This window comes from Gadus morhua, chromosome 21, assembly GCF_902167405.1.
Source record: "Gadus morhua chromosome 21, gadMor3.0, whole genome shotgun sequence".
Lineage (NCBI taxonomy): Eukaryota > Metazoa > Chordata > Actinopteri > Gadiformes > Gadidae > Gadus > Gadus morhua.
This window is the reverse complement of record NC_044068.1, coordinates 10363003-10380894: the sequence shown is the minus strand read 5'-3', so window position 1 is coordinate 10380894 and position 17892 is coordinate 10363003. Positions and strand designations below refer to the sequence as shown.

At 47.0% G+C, this 17892-nt stretch overlaps 1 protein-coding gene across 3 annotated transcripts in view; it reads left to right on the top strand.

Annotated features, from left to right (window-relative positions):
- Window positions 1–17020, top strand: part of cep128 (centrosomal protein 128) — a 40693-nt gene extending 23673 nt beyond the window's left edge. The window contains exons 20-26 of one of the 3 annotated variants that reach the window (XM_030345353.1): window positions 2267–2459; window positions 7167–7216; window positions 8688–8711; window positions 9724–9801; window positions 11664–11777; window positions 14438–14532; window positions 16138–17020. In XM_030345353.1, coding sequence (XP_030201213.1) covers window positions 2267–2459; window positions 7167–7216; window positions 8688–8711; window positions 9724–9801; window positions 11664–11777; window positions 14438–14532; window positions 16138–16147 — 564 coding nt within the window. In that variant the 3' untranslated portion in view covers window positions 16148–17020. Of the gene's footprint in view, window positions 1–2266; window positions 2460–7166; window positions 7217–8687; window positions 8712–9723; window positions 9802–11663; window positions 11778–14437; window positions 14544–16137 lie in introns of all 3 variants that reach the window. The other 2 variants (XM_030345351.1, XM_030345352.1) reach the window with 2 other exon arrangements.
- The last annotated feature ends 872 nt before the right edge of the window (window positions 17021–17892 follow it).

Below are 17892 nucleotides of genomic sequence, written 5' to 3'. Positions count from 1 at the left end.
TTTCTCTCTCTCCCTCAAAAGGGTTTAATGTATACTCAAGCACATGATTATGTACATTATGAACACAACGGTTACATATATAGAAGAACGAAGCAATTAAGCAGTTGGATTTATGGCTGGGTGAAGTCGCTGCAGTTGACTCGAACATGCATATTGTGTTTTCTGTTGGTATGATAGAAGTCAAAGCAATTAGCCACTCTCGCTCCCCCTCCCTTCCTATAGCTTGTTTTGCCCAAATTGAGTATTGCTTAACAGTTTCTTGGACAAGTGCTGGAAAGCGTTTCATTTTTGTGTAGCGTCTTCCCATTGGTGACTGCTCAGCAGCCCGCTGGTCTTCCATCTCCATCAAATAGTCTTCTTTATATTGAAATCTGAGCTCTCTGTAGAGCGTGGCTTGACGACAGACAACTGTTTCAAGTCATCCCTTAAAATCGTTTCCTCGGGTGACGGTAGCTGACTCGAAAAAGTAAAGTAAGCAATGATTTCTTTTGACAGAACACAATTTTATGGACAGTTTGCTCACTGGAGCTTGAAGCCAGGTCTCTGTGGACAGATGATTGACACCTTATGGGAATGTCGTTTCATTTGAGCGAACAAAGAAGTGCATGCTTATTTTTTCAGTGTTTATCCTGGATTAAAAACACATGTTGGAGGGAGGAACAATAAATCTTATCTCATACATTTCTATTTCACTTGTGCTATCCCTTTGATACGGGGCCATTAATCAGTAACAGCAAATATCTAATTAAAGCCAAATCCTTTGGGGTTTGGAATTGCGGGGTGTCACTTGAGCCAACTGAGTTGCCTAGTTGTTAAAAGGGAACTGGCTATCTTTTCCCCCGATATTTAACGATTTTTTTTGTCTGCGCTATTAATCATTTGTTACAAGTGGGGTGCCCTGTTTTCAAATGGTTCTTATCTAATTTCAAGGGAAAAGTAAGCATCGGATTAATCATGCTTATTTTTTGTACTACTTTGAGAAATAGTTTTTTTACGCATTGCGAGCACTGCGTTAATGGGCTGCGTGTTGGTAAAGCTTTCTCTGTTCATTTCTTATTTCTCATGCCGACGTACTTGAAAATCAGGATATACAAAGCACGGCCGGGCTTTCTTTAGCCACTGAAGACAGACTAATACAAACCTCTTGGAGCTTTCTTCAAGCGAATGCTAAAACCCAGTCTCTGTAATTCTTGGTAAAACACCAAGAATTCAACCATCTTCTTCTCAACCACAGTTATAGTTATTATAACGGACAATGTATAGAAAACATCATCTGGGATCTTTACCGTGTTTATTATTAGATTGTCTGTCTGGAATATTGATTTGAAATGGAAAGGGATCAATTATGACCGTTTCTTTTTACTGTCGAGTATGTGGGCCATCTTATACTGTTTCCAGGTTACGTTTCTTCATTACCCTATTTCAGTTATTCCCCGATGTCAAACGGCAACACCTGACAGTTTATGTGTCCCAGCGTGGTCGATCCTAGGATTAAAAGTCTCAATTTAACGATGAGTGGAGCCGATGATAAAACCTAATGCCCCCTCTAGTGTTCACCAGAAGAACAACAGCACCATGTCAAGGCAGCTAGCGAAATAAATTGCTTGACATTGACAAAACGTTCCCGTTACTTTTTCCAAAAACTTAAATTAAATGGGACTTAACGCGGAATCTCATCCACACACATTGGCTTTCTTTAATTCTGCCAAAGTATTAACTAAATATTCTGGCGTGCCCATGGAATATTGACAAACATTTAAGAGTGCGTCTACTCTGATGCTAGTGGCAGTAATTTAATTCTAATAACTTTATTTTTCTGTTCGGAGCTTCCTTTGCGATGCCCAAGCTGCATTAAGATATGTGAGGCAGCATTCCGTAAGGTACAGGACCACAAACAAAAGCATAGTAAACGCACTCTAAAGTGTTTGATTAATTGCGGTCTGAAAGTTTGGGCTACCGCTGCCGTAATTAATCCTGCTAACCCCTCATCCCCCCCACCTCTACCTCCTTATCTCCTCCTCCTCCTCCTCCTCCTCCTCCTCCTCCTCCATCTCCTCAACCTCCTATATCTACTCCACCTCCTCTTACCTCCTCCTCCTCCTCATCCTCCACCTCCTCTTACCTCCTCCTCCTCCTCCTCCTCCTCCTCCTCCTCCATCTCCTCTTCCTCCTCCTCCATCTCCTCAACCTCCTATATCTACTCCACCTCCTCTTATCTCCTCCTCCACCTCCTCTTACCTCCTCCTCCTCCTCCTCCTCCTCCCAGAGCAAACTCCGCTGGCTGTGCGAGGAGGTGCAGGAGCGGGAGGGGCGGGAGCACCGGCTGAGGAGGCAGCAGCAGCAGGCCAAGGAGCAGCTGAAGGAGGCGCGGCGGAGCCGGGACGAGGAGCAGGCGGCCCTGCTGCAGCGGCTCCACCAGCAGGAGAAACTGCTGCACTCGCTGGGCACGGAGAAGAAAGGTAGAGCCCCGGCAGCACCTTGCTTCACCGCTCACTGACTGGCTTACAGTCTGACACACACGCACGCACACAAACACGCACACAAATCGACTAAAGCAGGTACACGCGCAAACACACACGCACATCTACTTAAGCAGGTGCACGAACCCACACACACACATGTGTACATCTGCTTAAGCAGATACACGCACACAGACATGTAAATACATTCCCAAGGAATATAGTACGTAGACCCAGATCCACATTTATGAATTCCGTAATCTGGCACACATGCATGAATATACACAGCAGTACAGACATTCACTCGCTCACACACAGACACGCACACATAGACATTCTATAAACAAATATACAAATTCTTATGCACAGACACACGGGTACAAACACACACAGGTGAGTAACGCGGATTCTAGCCGAGCTCCCTCTTCATGGCAACTTTTAAAGTTTGAAAGCAAAGAAACAGGCAATAGAAAAAAAGGAAAAGTCTTCAAAGTCACCCGACGTAAAAAGGTTCTTTGACAGCGTTTTCCAGAGAAATCTACTCCCACTGCGCCTTTCGCTTCTGCCGAAAAAAAGGAAAAAGTGCATTTCAGAGCCAGGTTATTTTCCCTTTATTATTACTACCTCCGCTGCGGTTGTTGTAGCGAGATGCTGGCAATGGAGGTTTGAGGCAATCAAACGCGCTGACGTCATGGTGCCCGATGCCATGGTGCTCGCCGCCGCCGCCATCTTTTTGTTGTACTTGGGCGTGCCGTGTCTGCTTCAAGATCACCACAGTTGTTTCTGATGCATCTTCTTTTATACCCTCTCTCTCTCGTTCTTTCTCTCTCTCTCTCCCTCCATTCCTCTCCCTCGACTATAACAGTGTGTTCTGTTATCCGAGCACTGGGGTGCATGTGTGCTTGCGTTTGTGTGCACATGCCAGGGTCTCTTGTGTGTGGGTGTATGTGTGCCCCTTTTTTTGTGCGTATGCCACTGTGTATGTATGTATGTTTGTGTGTGTGACTGTGTATGTCTTGTATGTGCATTTGCCAGTGTCTTGTTGAGCGTTCCCGCTGTTAAATATTTCCCATCCTCCCTCACCTCCTCACCCATTTGCAGCTCTGCTCTCCAGAGCGCCGGAACAGGGTGTTATTCCAGCGGATTCGCCTCAACAATCAAAGAAAATGGCCCTCATTTGGGCCTCCATTAAGGGGGAGGGAGCGGCAGAGGTGAGAGGAGGCAGAGCTTACCGAGGGCTTGAAAGGGGGGGGGGGGGGGGGGGGGAGAGAGGAAACAAACAGGGCAGAGGGTATGTGGGGGAGGGGGGGTAGGGAGAAAGGGGAGGGAGGGACTGAGAGAGAGAGAGAGAGAGAGAGAGAGAGAGAGAGAGAGAGAGAGAGAGAGAGAGAGAGAGAGAGAGAGAGAGAGAGAGAGAGAGAGAGAGAGAGAGAGAGAGAGAGAGAGAGAGAGAGAGAGAGAGAGAGCAAAATACAAGAGGGAGAGAGGGCGAAAGGGGGGAGAGGTGGATAGGAGAAGGAGAGAGGAAGGAAGGTGGAGGACGAGGGATTGTTTGTCTAGCTCTTCAGTGTTGTGTGGCGTGGGTGTGCGTTGGAGCGGTTGTGTTGTTAAGATTAAGTTATTTTCTGTTTTGTTGGCCCTTAAACACACTGAGAGAGCCTTCAAAACCCCATCTGCTAATTGACTGCGTCCCCCCCGTCTACCGCGGGAAGAAGCGGAAACCTCCCTAATTATTTTGTTCTTGGAGATTAAGCTTTTTCCCAAAGCCGTCGCAATGAGAGCCTGATCCAACCAGTCTTTCTTTCCAATTTCCTTCTCAATCCATTGGGTGAGGTACAAAGTTTCTGTGGTAGTTTTCTGTCTGCCGTCTGACAGGTATGATGAGAGCATCACCTAGGTTACCGCGGCCTGGCCGTCATCCGTCAGCCAACCCGACTTGAAATCATTCGCACCCTCAGCCAGCGTAGCCCCTCGCTCAACCCAAGTACTCCAGAGGAGTTCAAATGAAAAGTCGCCTCACTATTTGCTCTTAACATTTACTATTCAATGGAGAGTTTTACATTTTATCTTGATTAAATTGTTAATGACCAAGTAGGGCTTAAGACACAATGGGCTTCAAACGGAAACCCTGCAGCTATGAGTCGATCGCTCTAACCAGTGGACTAACCTCCTTCTACTTCTACTACTGTACACTTCACACTCCAGTCTCCAGTTCCACCAATTACCAGTCCGGGGACTAGACTCTGTACATCGGCCAGGGGGTGACTGAACATAAAAATAAAGCAATGGCGGACAATTGAGCAGCAGTAGCGCGCGTTCCCTTCCCCGCCGTGCTCGATTGAGCCCGCCGAGCTGAAAGGCTAAAAGCAAACGTTTAGCGGCGGGCGAAGCAATCTCTCCGACCTCCAGCCCGGTCGTTACTGGGAGAGATCTCAGGCATTCCTCAGAGGCAATTCTTACATTCCGAGAAGCTCCTTGGTTACAGTGGTCAGGGGATGCTGTGTGTCTGTGTATGTGTGCGTGTGCGTGCGTGTGTGTGTGTGTGCGTGATGGAGTGCACGTAGGGGCGGAGATTCAGCCATCCTCGGGTGATTGAATATCGAACTTGAGAACGGGGCGAGAGACGGAAAGTGAGAAAAATTGAGCGGCAATCACGGCAGTCTGCTGAGCTGCAGGAACATTTGGACAGTCCCATGGCGGACCGTTGGAGACGGAATTGATATGAAAATGCTACGTTCATGCTCTAGAAAACCTTGCGGTTAATTCAACACAAACACATTATATTGATTCAGTATTAAGAGTCAGCTGTGCATAAGCCAGGGGTTTGAACCGATGATTAATGCAGGATTTATCTGGGCTTTTTCCGGGGCAGTTGAGGGAATACAAGGCACACATTGCGCAGCCTCGCTCCATGTTGTTAACACGAAAGAAAATAAACACTGTATCAAATTATCAAACCGTTTCATGGTGGTTAGATCACACATGGTCGCATGTCATTGGCAAACACCTTTTTCCAAGCATGCCAACAATGGTGTTGTTATCCTTTAGTGTTATGCGTTTCATTTATAGATGCTTACGGTCAACCCCCTCAGCATGGTGAACCCGGCGAGGTCCATGGCACCACAGCCTGGATCCTGGGTCTGCTTTTGCTGCATTCCCTTGTTCCATTATTATTATTATTATTATTAAGCCAACCATCTTACCCCCTTCTAATACCTCTCCTTCAACTTTTGCCACGGAAGGCATCTTCTACCCACAATGCCGAGGGTGCTCGAGGCTGCGTGCGGGGATTGGGTTCCAAACGGATTAGCCTACTTAAGCACAAAACTTTCCGATCAACTTCTGGAACCGTCAAACATCGTGGCTCGAGGTGACTTCCTCATGAATGGGCTCTGTTTGTGTCCACCCACTGAGCCTAATGCATTCTCTGCTTCTAATGCATCTCACACATATTCTATCGACTATTTACTACTTAGTCACAATTTAGCAGGCGCTTTAATCCAAAGCGAATCGCAGTGAATTTTGACACCGGTCATCAATCATGCTGTTCTTGCACCAAAAGGCGATGTTCACCAAGATGGTGACATTCAAGGACTGGGAAGTCTCGCTCAAGGGCATCGATCTGAGGGCCCGACACCAACAAGAGATTGTCAGATGACCTGGCCTTCCTTTTAAACTACCACGCCCCCCCATAGATTGAGACGTACCAATAAAGGATTTTCCCTCAATGCCGCCAGAGGATAGTGTAGTGGCTAGGGTGTGTTGAATGCCAGCTCAAAGCTCCTGGGTTGGATTCCCCTGTCTACAGCCTACCTTGGCATGCTTAAGATTCGTATAACCCTGTCCTTAATGATGATGATGCATCGGTATGTTCTCGAAGTCTCTTCTACATTTGCTAAATGATAAATGGTACTTAAAGGTAAGGTATAACGCTAATTATAGTTACTGTTTTGCTAAACAAATGGCTTTAGAGATGCATTCAGTCCCAAGAGCAGCGCTAAGTGGCCGTGAATACGCATGCACTGGTCTGGAAATACAGAAAGCCACTCAACAGTTGTGGACCGAATGTACATTTCCCGAAAAGAAAAGAATCCCCATGTCTATATTTTTTTATAATGAGACACTGATTTAGCGACAACATGATTGAATACCTCTACAACGTGGCTCTGGTTATATTCATGATAATGCACAGTATGTTGTAAGTGTTTTGGAGCGAATACCATATTCAGTTTCCATGGCTCTCCCATCCTTAATAGCCAGACCCTCGACCCAACGCTGCGTTAAATGTCAACATTTTGAATGTATTTATCTATATTCATATTGCACTTTTATGTAAAACTAGCGCCTTACATCAACTCACTATTCGACTGGAGCATAGAAGGTTAGGATGTGACCAGACCCACTCCCTCTCGCTGCTTAACACCGCACAGGTCAACAGGCCCGCTCAGGTTGGGAAGGATCCAGTAGCTTTTGTGCACCTCACTCCTGGACTCAACTGTAAAACATTCTATAACTAAACACTAAATTATATATATTGGTAAGTTTTATATATTTCTTCATCTGCAAATCAATCTCGCCATTAAAAACAAGGTTCTCCCGCCATGAGACCCTGAAACCTGAATTAAGAAAAATGGAAAACGGTAAGAAAAGTACCCTTCTAGTGTAATGCGCTAATTTTCTCAACCATTGCGTTTTGTCTCCTTCCAGAGCTGCTAGAGAGGAGCCGGAGGAAGGAGGAGGAGCTGAGAGGCCTTCAGGTCTGTGTGGGCACTTCTACTGCATTTGTATTGTAGCAGACGCTACAAACGAGGCTCAGAGCCAGGCCTACGTACACAAACGTTCTCTCTCTTACAGTCAGTCAGTCAGTCAGTCAGTCAGTCAGTCAGTCAGTCAGTCAGTCAGTCAGTCAGTCAGTCAGTCAGTCAGTCAGTCAGTCAGTCAGTCAGTCACATTCTGAGCATGGGTAGGTTGGGGGTCTGGTTGGGAATTGAACCCCTAACCCCTGGTTATGCGTGGACACCGTGCTCTAGTAGGACCCTGCTGAAGACAGAGTCACCAACAACAGCTAGTATTCCATGGTACTAGACGGCAGAGGACCGGGTCTCCACAACACACGTACAGACCTGTCCCTCACATCCCTAATGGCTCCACTAATCACCATTATGTCAGAGTGGAACTGTGTTTGCCTGTGTATTTCTGTGTACGTCTGTCTCTATATTTTGTGTGCCATTGTGTATTTAATTTGGTATAGTGTCTGTGTGTGTGTGCATGTGCGTGTGTGCGTGCATTCGGGAGCGCATGTGCCTGTGTCTATGCGGTGCACGTATGTTTCTGCCCGTACATGACTTTTTCCCCTGCATGTGGTCAGGCGGTATGTGCACACTGGTAAAGAGGCCACCATCTGCAGTGACTTGGTGGCACCTGCCAGAGCTCTCACACAATTAGTCAGCTGTCTCTGGCCCAGACAAGCTTTTAATTATGAGGGATGAGAGAGGCAGACATTAAGGGAGAGAGAGACAGATATATTGGGATGAAGGGAGAGAATGAGCAAAATGGCAGCGAGTGAGAGAGAGTGAGAAATGTGGACCCAGTGAGGGAGAGGAAAGCGAACAATCGTACATATTTACATAGCGGAGAGAAGAAAAGGCACTCGACTAGAGGGGACAGTAGAATAGGAAGCGGGACTGAGGGGAGAGTATTACAGTACAAACCGATAACGGACACGCAGACAGCGCGGGGTGGAGTGGGGGAGGACAGAACAATCCGGCAGGTGTGTGTTTGAGTGGCAGTTAGGCGGCAAAGCATCACTTATGCATCATTAGAGCAGGGAAATCGCTCAGATCCACCAGGGAAAGGCATGGGGGAGTGGTGTGTGGGTGGGTGGGGGTGTGTGTGTGTATGTGTGAGAGTCGGGGTGAGTAAATTAGGGTGGTGTATGCATATGCATGTGTGGGTTGGGTGTGTGGGTGTTAGTCTCTATGTTGGAATGTGTGTATATGTGGTAATGTGTGCGTGTGTGTGTGTATCAAAAAATAACTCCCTACAAGATTATATTTATTTAGCTGCTTATTTGTCAGAACAGACTTTTCCTTTTTCCCTTCAGTCGGCACACACATGCTCACACACATGCACACATGCACGCACGCACGCACACACACACACACGGCGATCTAACAAAGTGTGTGTAATGCGAGTGATCAATCAGAGTAAACTTCTCTGTCTCGACAGGATCGTGTGTTGGACCTTGAACTGGTAAGACTTGATATTTTCGTACCAAACTGCATTGATTGTAATTGCATTTAATTGTTAATCGCATTCTGATTACACGATACAAGAGGAATAAGTAACTCAATAAATAAATTCTTGAAGTTCAGACCCCGCGAGACGATTTTATTTTTGAAAGGCACTAAAAAATTCTAACGCCAAAACATAACAGCTCGTAAAGGAACTTAGCAAGCAAGAGGGTGATAGTGCAAGTGAGACTGAGAGAGAAAGGGCAAGCGAGAAAGAGAAAGGGCAAGTGAGTGTGAAAGAGAGCAAGTGGGTCAGAGAAAGCAAGTGATACAGAGAAAGTGAGACGGAGAGAGCCAGTGGGTCAGTCAGAGCAAGTGACATTGGGAAAGTTTGATTGTGAGAGAGAGCAAATGAGACTGTGAGAATATGTGAGCGAGAGCAAGTTACGCTTTGAGAGAGAGAGAGAGAGCTAGTGAGACAGTGAGAGCAAGGGAAACTGAGAGACAGTTCAAGCGACTGAAGAGAACATTCAAGGAACACTTGAACATCGAGACAAAATGAGCTACAGAGGGGAAGATGACATGCAAATAGGAGAGATCGGGATGGAGGGACAGAGGGAAAGAAAGGGGAGAGGGAGACTGTCACGTGAATTAATTGAAGCGTAGTGCCGCTAGAACATGAAGCTTCTACATGACCCCTTCTCGGGCCAGCGGGGACCTCTGCATCCGTGGCCGGAGGGGTAGAAGGCAGGCATGGATTTAAATAAGGACACCTCTCAATTCACCGGTGGATCAGAACAAGAAGTAGCCCGGTGTCAAGGTACCACCGTGGCTGTTAGGGGGTTGAAACGGCAGCAGTCAATTAGTGGACATGTTGGACGAGATGTAACGCAGCGAGGCCTGAGAACTCTCTGAAGCGTCGTGTCATTATATGGCGTTTTCTGGCAGCCTGGCTTTCGGCACGCGATGTAGGTCTAATTTGTGTGTGTGTGTGTGTGTGTGCGTGTGCGTGTGTGCGCATGCTTCACCAGAGTACGCGGGTCGCCCTGGATCACCTGGAGTCCATGCCGGAGAAAGTGAGTGTGGCGGAGGACTTCAGAGACCTGGAGGTGAGCCTGCCGTTTTGCTGCACAGCAACCCCCCCGTCCGTAACCACACACACACCACGCTAAACAATAAGACATAAAGAAGCTTTACAGCCGGTCATTAGGGTCTCAAGATTCTTTTTTATTAAGTGCTATGCGGAAATTGGCGTTATTGCATGTCATTGAATGAAATAGGTGAGGACAGACTGAGGTGAGGGTGGTGGCCTTTTGCTGTATCACCAAGGTGACATCCGGGTTGGTGTATTCTGTAGTTAACCTAGGTTAGTACAGACTGGTTAGTGTATTCTATAGTACATATAAATACAGTCTGGTTAGTATATTCTGTAACCTAGCTTAGTACAGCCTGGTTAGTGTATAGTATAACCTAGGTTAGTACAGCCTGGTTAGTTTATTCTGTAACCTAGGTTAGTACAGCCTGGTTAGTGTATTCAGTAGTATAACCTAGGTTAGTACAGCCTGGTTAATGTATTCAGTAGTATAACCTAGGTTAGTACAGCCTGGTTAGTGTATTCAGTAGTATAACCTAGGTTAGTACAGCCTGGTTAGTGTATTCAGTAGTCTGACCTAGGTTAGTACAGCCTGGTTAGTGTATTCGGTAGTCTGACCTAGGTTAGTACAGCCTGGTCTGACCTAGGTAGTACAGCCTGGTTAGTGTATTCAGTAGTCTGACCTAGGTTAGTACAGCCTGGTTAGTGTATTCTGTAACCTAGGTTAGTACAGCCTGGTTAGTGTATTCAGTAGTATAACCTAGCTTCGAACAGCCTGGTTGGTGTATTCAGTAACCTAGCTTAGTACAGCCTGGTTGGTGTATTCTGTAACCTAGCTTAGTACAGCCTGGTTAGTGTATTTAGTAGTATAACCTAGGTTAGTACAGCCTGGTTAGTGTATTCAGTAGTATAACCTAGGTTAGTACAGCCTGGTTAGTGTATTCAGTTGTATAACCTAGGTTAGTACAGCCTGGTTAGTGTATTCAGTAGTCTGACCTAGGTTAGTACAGCCTGGTTAGTGTATTCAGTAGTATAACCTAGGTTAGTACAGCCTGGTTAGTGTATTCAGTAGTCTGACCTAGGTTAGTACAGCCTGGTCTGACCTAGGTAGTACAGCCTGGTTAGTGTATTCAGTAGTCTGACCTAGGTTAGTACAGCCTGGTTAGTGTATTCTGTAACCTAGGTTAGTACAGCCTGGTTAGTGTATTCAGTAGTATAACCTAGCTTCGAACAGCCTGGTTGGTGTATTCAGTAACCTAGCTTAGTACAGCCTGGTTGGTGTATTCTGTAACCTAGCTTAGTACAGCCTGGTTAGTGTATTTAGTAGTATAACCTAGGTTAGTACAGCCTGGTTAGTGTATTCAGTAGTATAACCTAGGTTAGTACAGCCTGGTTAGTGTATTCAGTTGTATAACCTAGGTTAGTACAGCCTGGTTAGTGTATTCAGTAGTCTGACCTAGGTTAGTACAGCCTGGTTAGTGTATTCAGTAGTATAACCTAGGTTAGTACAGCCTGGTTGGTGTATTCTGTAACCTAGCTTAGTACAGTGTGGTTGGTGTATGCAGTAGTATAGGTGAATAAAGTGGGTTTAATGTATTCTGCAGTGTAACCTAGCCTGCAGACTGTGCTGGGAGTTAATCCATCCCACGCTATTACCTGGGTCGGCGGAGGTGGAGGTATAATGTGTCGGAGAGAGCTTTCCACAGGGGGGAGTCGCGTGGCCAACATGTGCCCAGTTATCCCATCTGGCCCCGAGTGCTGGGAGCCTGTGGATCCCAGCTGCTGGCTCAGCTCGGGGTGTTCTGGGGAGGGGTGTTAGGGGTGTCTGTGTGTTGTGCGGTTCTGGCGACACAGCGAGGTTCTTCTTTGTGCCACCAGGAGTCCCAGCGGCAGAGGGAGGCGGTGCAGCAGCGCTACGCCAAACACAAAGACATCGTACGGGACCTGCAGCATCAGCTGGACCAGTCCAAGCGGCGGATTCAGGAGTGTCGGGTGGGTTGGGCGTGCGCACACGCATGCAAACGCACACACATGCACAAACACGCGAGTGCACGCACGCACGCACAAACGCATGCGCGAGTGCACGCTGGCATACGTGTACACACAAGCACGCGCGTACAGACATTCACACCCACATGCACGAACAGTGATTGCACACATGGGAACACACACACACATTATCTCTTTCCACACACACACACACACACACACACACACACACACACACACACACACACACACACACACACACACACACACACACACACACACACACACACACACACACACACACACACACACGCATGCAAGCCGAGAGTGTGCAAATATGCATACAGGCTGATCCGCAGATTTTGCGCTCTGCAGAAATGGGACTGTAATGTTGCACCAGCGGCAGTGTCCCTAATGCAACAACTTTACATATTCCTGTGTTTTTTTTTATGTGCCTTTAGTCTCTTAATAGATCGGCTTTTGTCTGGGAACATAGAAGTGCCGATATAGATAGTGTCTCGCTCTCTCCCTCTCTCCTTCTGTCTCTCTTGCGCACGCTCTCTCTGTCTGTCTATCTCCCTCAGTCCTCTCCCTCGCCCACGCCAGAGCTGGGGCCGGCGTGTCTACTCTAGACAGCCTTACATTGCATCACCCAATTTGCAACTTATGTAGAGGAAAAGAAAGAAATTTCCATCAGTTTTATTTCACCCGTACGCTGGCCAGCCGTAGGATGGATCGAGCACGGGGAACGTCAGAGCCGGAGCGCTGAGAACGGTTAGCAGCGAGACAATCCACTTATTACACCGCTTCTATTGATCAATGAATTCATCTTTTCTCTCTCTGTCTCTGTCTCTCTGTCTCTGTCTTTCTCTATTTTTCTCTATCTCTGTTTCTTTCTCTCTGTCTCTCTCTCTCTCTCTGTCTTTCTCTGTCTCCTTTGTTCTCTGACTCTGTTGCTCTGTCTCTCTCTGTCTCCGTCTTTCTGTGTCTGTATGTCTCTCTCTGTCCCTGTCTCTCGCTGTCTGTCTGTCTGTGTCTCTGTCCCCCTCTCTCTGTCACTCTCTCTCTCTGTCTCTATCTCTGTCTGTCTCTCTCTATCTCTCTGTTTCTGTCTCTCTCTCTGTCCCCCTCTCTCTCTCTCTCTGTCCCCCTCTCTCTCTCTCTCTCTCTCTCTCTCTCTCTCTCTCTCTCTCTCTCTCTCTCTGTCACTCTCTGTCTCTCTCACTCTCTGTCTCTCTCTCTCTCTGTCACTCTCTCTCTCTGTCTCTATCTCTGTCTGTCTCTATCTCTGTCCCCCTCTCTCTCTCTCTCTCTCTCTCTCTCTCTCTCTCTCTCTCTCTCTCTCTCTCTGTCACTCTCACTCTCTCTCTCTGTCTCTCTCTCTCTCTCTCTCTCTCTCTCTCTCTCTCTCTCTCTCTCTCTCTCTCTCTCTCTCTCTCTGTCCCCCCCCTCTCTCTCTCTCTCTCTCTCTCTCTCTCTCTCTCTCTCTCTCTCTCTCTCTCTCTCTCTCTCTCTCTCTCTCTCTCTCTCTCTCTCTCTCTCTCTCTCTGTCTCTATCTCTGTCTGTCTCTGTCCCCCTCTCTCTGTCTCTCTCTGTCTCTATCTCTGTCTGTCTCTGTCCCCCTCTCTCTGTCTCTCTCTCTCTCTCTCTCTCTCTCTCTCTCTCTCTCTCTCTCTCTCTCTCTCTCTCTCTCTCTCTCTCTCTCTCTCTCTCTCTCTCTCTCTGTCCCCCCCCCTCTCTCTCTCTCTCTCTCTCTCTCTCTCTCTCTCTCTCTCTCTCTCTCTCTCTCTCTCTCTCTCTCTCTCTGTCTCTATCTCTGTCTGTCTCTGTCCCCCTCTCTCTGTCTCTCTCTCTCTCACTCTCTCACTCTCTCTCTCTCTCTCTCTCTCTCTCTCTCTCTCTCTCTCTCTCTCTCTCTCTCTCTCTCTCTCTCTGTCACTCTCTCTCTCTCTCTCTCTCTCTGTCCCCCTCTCTCTCTCTCTCTCTGTCACTCTCTCTCTCTGTCTCTATCTCTGTCTGTCTCTGTCCCCCTCTCTCTGTCTCCCTCTCTCTCTCTCTCTCTCGCTCTCGCTCTCTCTCTCTCTGTCACTCTCTCTCTCTCTCTCGGCCAAGGTAACCATCAACACCTCGTCCTTGTTGGCAGCAGGTCGCCATCAGCAGTTTGACAACACGGCCCCTAAACGGAGACACGCTCGTCTCCTTTTAAAGCGCTTTTAATTTCTCTGTTGGTTCGTGCCAAACGACTCCCGCGTTGACACGCCTGGTCGTAATAGCCGCCGCCCACGCAGAGGTGCTGGTCTGAGGGACGGACTGGTGAGGTAGCGGTGTGGCTGAGGGCCTGATCCTGGGTCACAACGCTAGCTCCAGAGTTTCTTTCTGTGATCTCTTCTTTGGCGATCTCTTCAGTTTCTCTGGCGGTGTTTAAGGGGTGGGGCCGTGTCAAGCATCCTAATTCTGTTCATAGTAAAGCAAAGAGAAAACAACAATAGGTATCCACGGATACTCTGTGAATACCTAATCAACAGTAGATATAGTAGCACGTCGTAGCAGATAACCTCCTCCTTCAATACAACTTTTTAGTTTTACAACAATACAAACGCTTTATGCGAGGACAACAACAACAGACAACATCTGAGGACCCTTTCTTCTTCTTACTTCACAGGAGGAGAAGTTGGACGCCACGTCCCGAAGCGCCAAGCTCGCCAGCCTTTCATCCCCCGTCCGCGGCCCGTCCGCACGCCTCGCCAGCTCACCCAGGTCCGACCGGCGTGAGTACAGCAGTGTGTGTGTGTGTGTGGGCCTGTTTACTAGCGGTGTGTGTGCACGATGCCGTGTGCACGATGCTTTTTCTAATCCTCTACCCCCGCCCCCCCCCTGTGGGGAGCCCCAGCGGCACCTACCTTTTAAACACGCCATTCCTACACTTTATAAACGGGGGATGCGAAGGAGAGAGCAGCTTGACATTTCGGAGCGCACGGAACATTCGTGCCGAGGAAACGTCAACAACAATTCGGAAAAAAACACAGCTACCTTCTTTCCCTCTCCCTCTTGGCTTCAGGGCTACCGTCTCCCTCGGAAGCCGTTCTGTCATCCCAAAGTTCTTTCCTTCTTCTTCTTTGCCCTGTGCGTTCTGATTGGTTGCTGGCGCCGAGCCAAAGTGCTGTGAAATGTCGCGGGCAGTCTGGCAGGGCGAGGCCACCCACTGGGGAGGGAACACCCGTCTGATCCGCGCCCCCCCCAGGGCGGCTGGCCCTGGGGGGGGGAGAGTAAGGAGACGGGGCCAGGGTTCTCCTCCGATGGGGGCCAATCAGAGTGGGCTTTGTCCCACATCTTGACACAATGGGTCCGAGCCAAAGAAAGATCCAGGCTGATGTGTGGAGTGAGCCCAGTCTGAAGCAGACAGAACTACTCCAAGACTAGAGACGGTAGTTTATGTCTTTCACGGTCTGGTCTAGCCGGGTGAGAGATCGTTTTCAGCGTTGACTCGCGGTAAACAATGGGAGGGGATTTACAATCACGCTTAACTAACGCCGTCATCTGGGTTCCCAATATTCCCAAGATCGCATTATAGCGGGAATCAAATTACCAAAAAAATCCTATATTGCATGTTTATGTTGTTTGGATTGCAGTGTATGCAGGGACAACCACATTCACGCAGCGCAATGTCATTATAGGAAGTACGGTGCAACTAAAATAAATGAGCTCAGACATACAATAAATAAATTCAAAAGTACAGCTGACTTGACCATTGTGTCCTCATTTCATTAACCTAACAGAAAAATACGTGCTCCGCTGATTGAGATTTCTGTTGGGTTTACTCTGTCGGTTTAATCAACTCAATTGCGGAGATGGAAAACGTATCAGATAATATCTTGCCGCAAAATTGGGTTCAAGACCAGCACCGCGTTATATTGGAGTTCGCGTTGTATTGCAGGTTGTGTTATATTGGAGTTCGCGTTGTATTGCAGGTTGTGTTATATTGGAGGTTGCGTTATATTGCAGGTTGTGTTATATTGGAGGTTGCGTTATATTGGAGGTTGTGTTATATTAGAGGTTGCGTTATATCGATGTGCGCTATTGCGAAGGTATAATGTGTTAACATAGCTGACATATAATGAAGAACTTGGCCCAAGATGTTCCTTAACTTCTGACTACCTCCTAAAAACTGGTACTCAATTTTATAGAGGAGGTGGTGATCTCCGCTATAAAATAATAATGCAAACTGATCAACACAGTACAATCTAATCAAAATGTGGATTATTTTCCCGGTCTTTTGGATGAGATGATAAACCAAGGCGTCGTGTGTCTGTTTGAAACTCTCTTCCTCTCCGTTTCTGTGTCTCCATCAAATCTCCCGAGAAGCCCCCGGTAAACGCCCCACCAGCCCAGAACCTGACATCTCTCCCGTCAACGGTGCCAGGAACAACAGGAACCACAGGAACCACAATCACTAGAACCCCCCCGTCTCTAGTGAGTGAGGGGTGGGTGAGCCAAACCTGACTGCTACACGCATGGTGCTTCACCGCAAACTTGACTTCACCAAACTAGGCCTTGGATCCGTCAGCTACCTCAACAAGGCCGACACTGAAGGTGCTCCGGTCAGTACAAAGAACCACAGAAATGTCAAGGGGTCAGAGGTTCTGTAGTGTGGTCCGCTCTCAGAAACACTTTAGCAGAGGAGTGTGATGTGTTCATAATGTGAAGAATGGCTTGTTTCTTTGCTATTTATAAATAAATAAAGAGTATGACTTGATGTTGTATTTTTAATGGACACAAGGGCTATGAAGGCAGACAATTAGCCTAAAATGAATTTGAGTGTGCTTGGTTACATTTTACACTCCATTTACAATTTTTTATAGATATGTGCTCTATGATATAATCATGCAAATGTGGTTACACTTGATTCCAGAAAATTGTTACCGTAGACACATGTGTGTCTGTAGATAAATGTCTCATGTACTCGATAAACATTATAAATGTACTTTTTCTGTAATCCGTTTTACTGTACTGTATTCACTAACTACTGTATTGTAGAAGAACAGTTCTGACGTGTTTTTTAGAGAGAGACAGTTGTGTTTTTTATTTATTTCATTCACTCCTTTTTTTATAAGATATGTTTTTCCCCTCATGCATTTTGTTTATAAAAAAAAACATTTATGTATTCACAATGTATATTTTTTAAGAATTGTATAGAAATATAATTTGCAAATAAACAACCTCCTGCAGGTTCGACTACTACACCATACAAGATGCTCCATCCTTTTCAGTGCACAGTGTTTGACGTCCAGCAACCATCCCAAACATGAATTCACTACATAGAACACCCTCCTCTACAAACTCTTAGTGTGGAGAGCGCAACTAGCTAGCTAGTATAAACGCAATACCTTCAGTGGAGGCTAACAAAAGTCTAACTAGGTAGTACATTAGCAATATCTTTCAGCGGAGAAGGTCAAACATTCTAGCTAGGATGTACATAGCCATATCTTTCAGTGGACCGAGCACATCTAGCTAGTCAATTTGCGCCACCTATTCTCTGGGGAGAGCACCACTCTAATTTGCTGCGCCACTTCCAAGGTTTACATTGGGCCGCCTGCTGTGCGGATGTTTCTTCTTAACGTCACGCGATGCAGCCTGCTTCGAATGGCTGAAGGCACTGTATCTATACTCTACTCTGCATCTTTTCCCCTGTCTTTTTCTTAATTGACGTACAGCTGAATCATGTTTTTTTCCTCTCACAAAAGGCTTGATAGCATCAAAAGACCCTTCACTCCTGCCTGCCAGTGAGTGCGTCTGGCTCCCTTTCTGGGAGCTGGACATTTGGTGGTGTAAGTTTGAACCGAGGTGCGTTGTGATTGGTGGAACGGGGGAATAATACATTTAATGACGGTGTGTCAGTTGATTAAGGCCCAGGGAAGATATAGAAAGGTAAAAATAGAAAGAATGATTGCCACAGGGTCATGTTCCTTTTGTGTATGACTTTGAAAGGGACCAGTCATTTCTGTTTGCAATAGCATTTCTCCTTTCTCCTATAGATGGTTTCTTGTGTGTCATTGGAAATTGTATTCGCAGTTGTCAAAGTGCTGACAGGAAGGGGGTCAGCCTCTTTGTTCGAAAGAA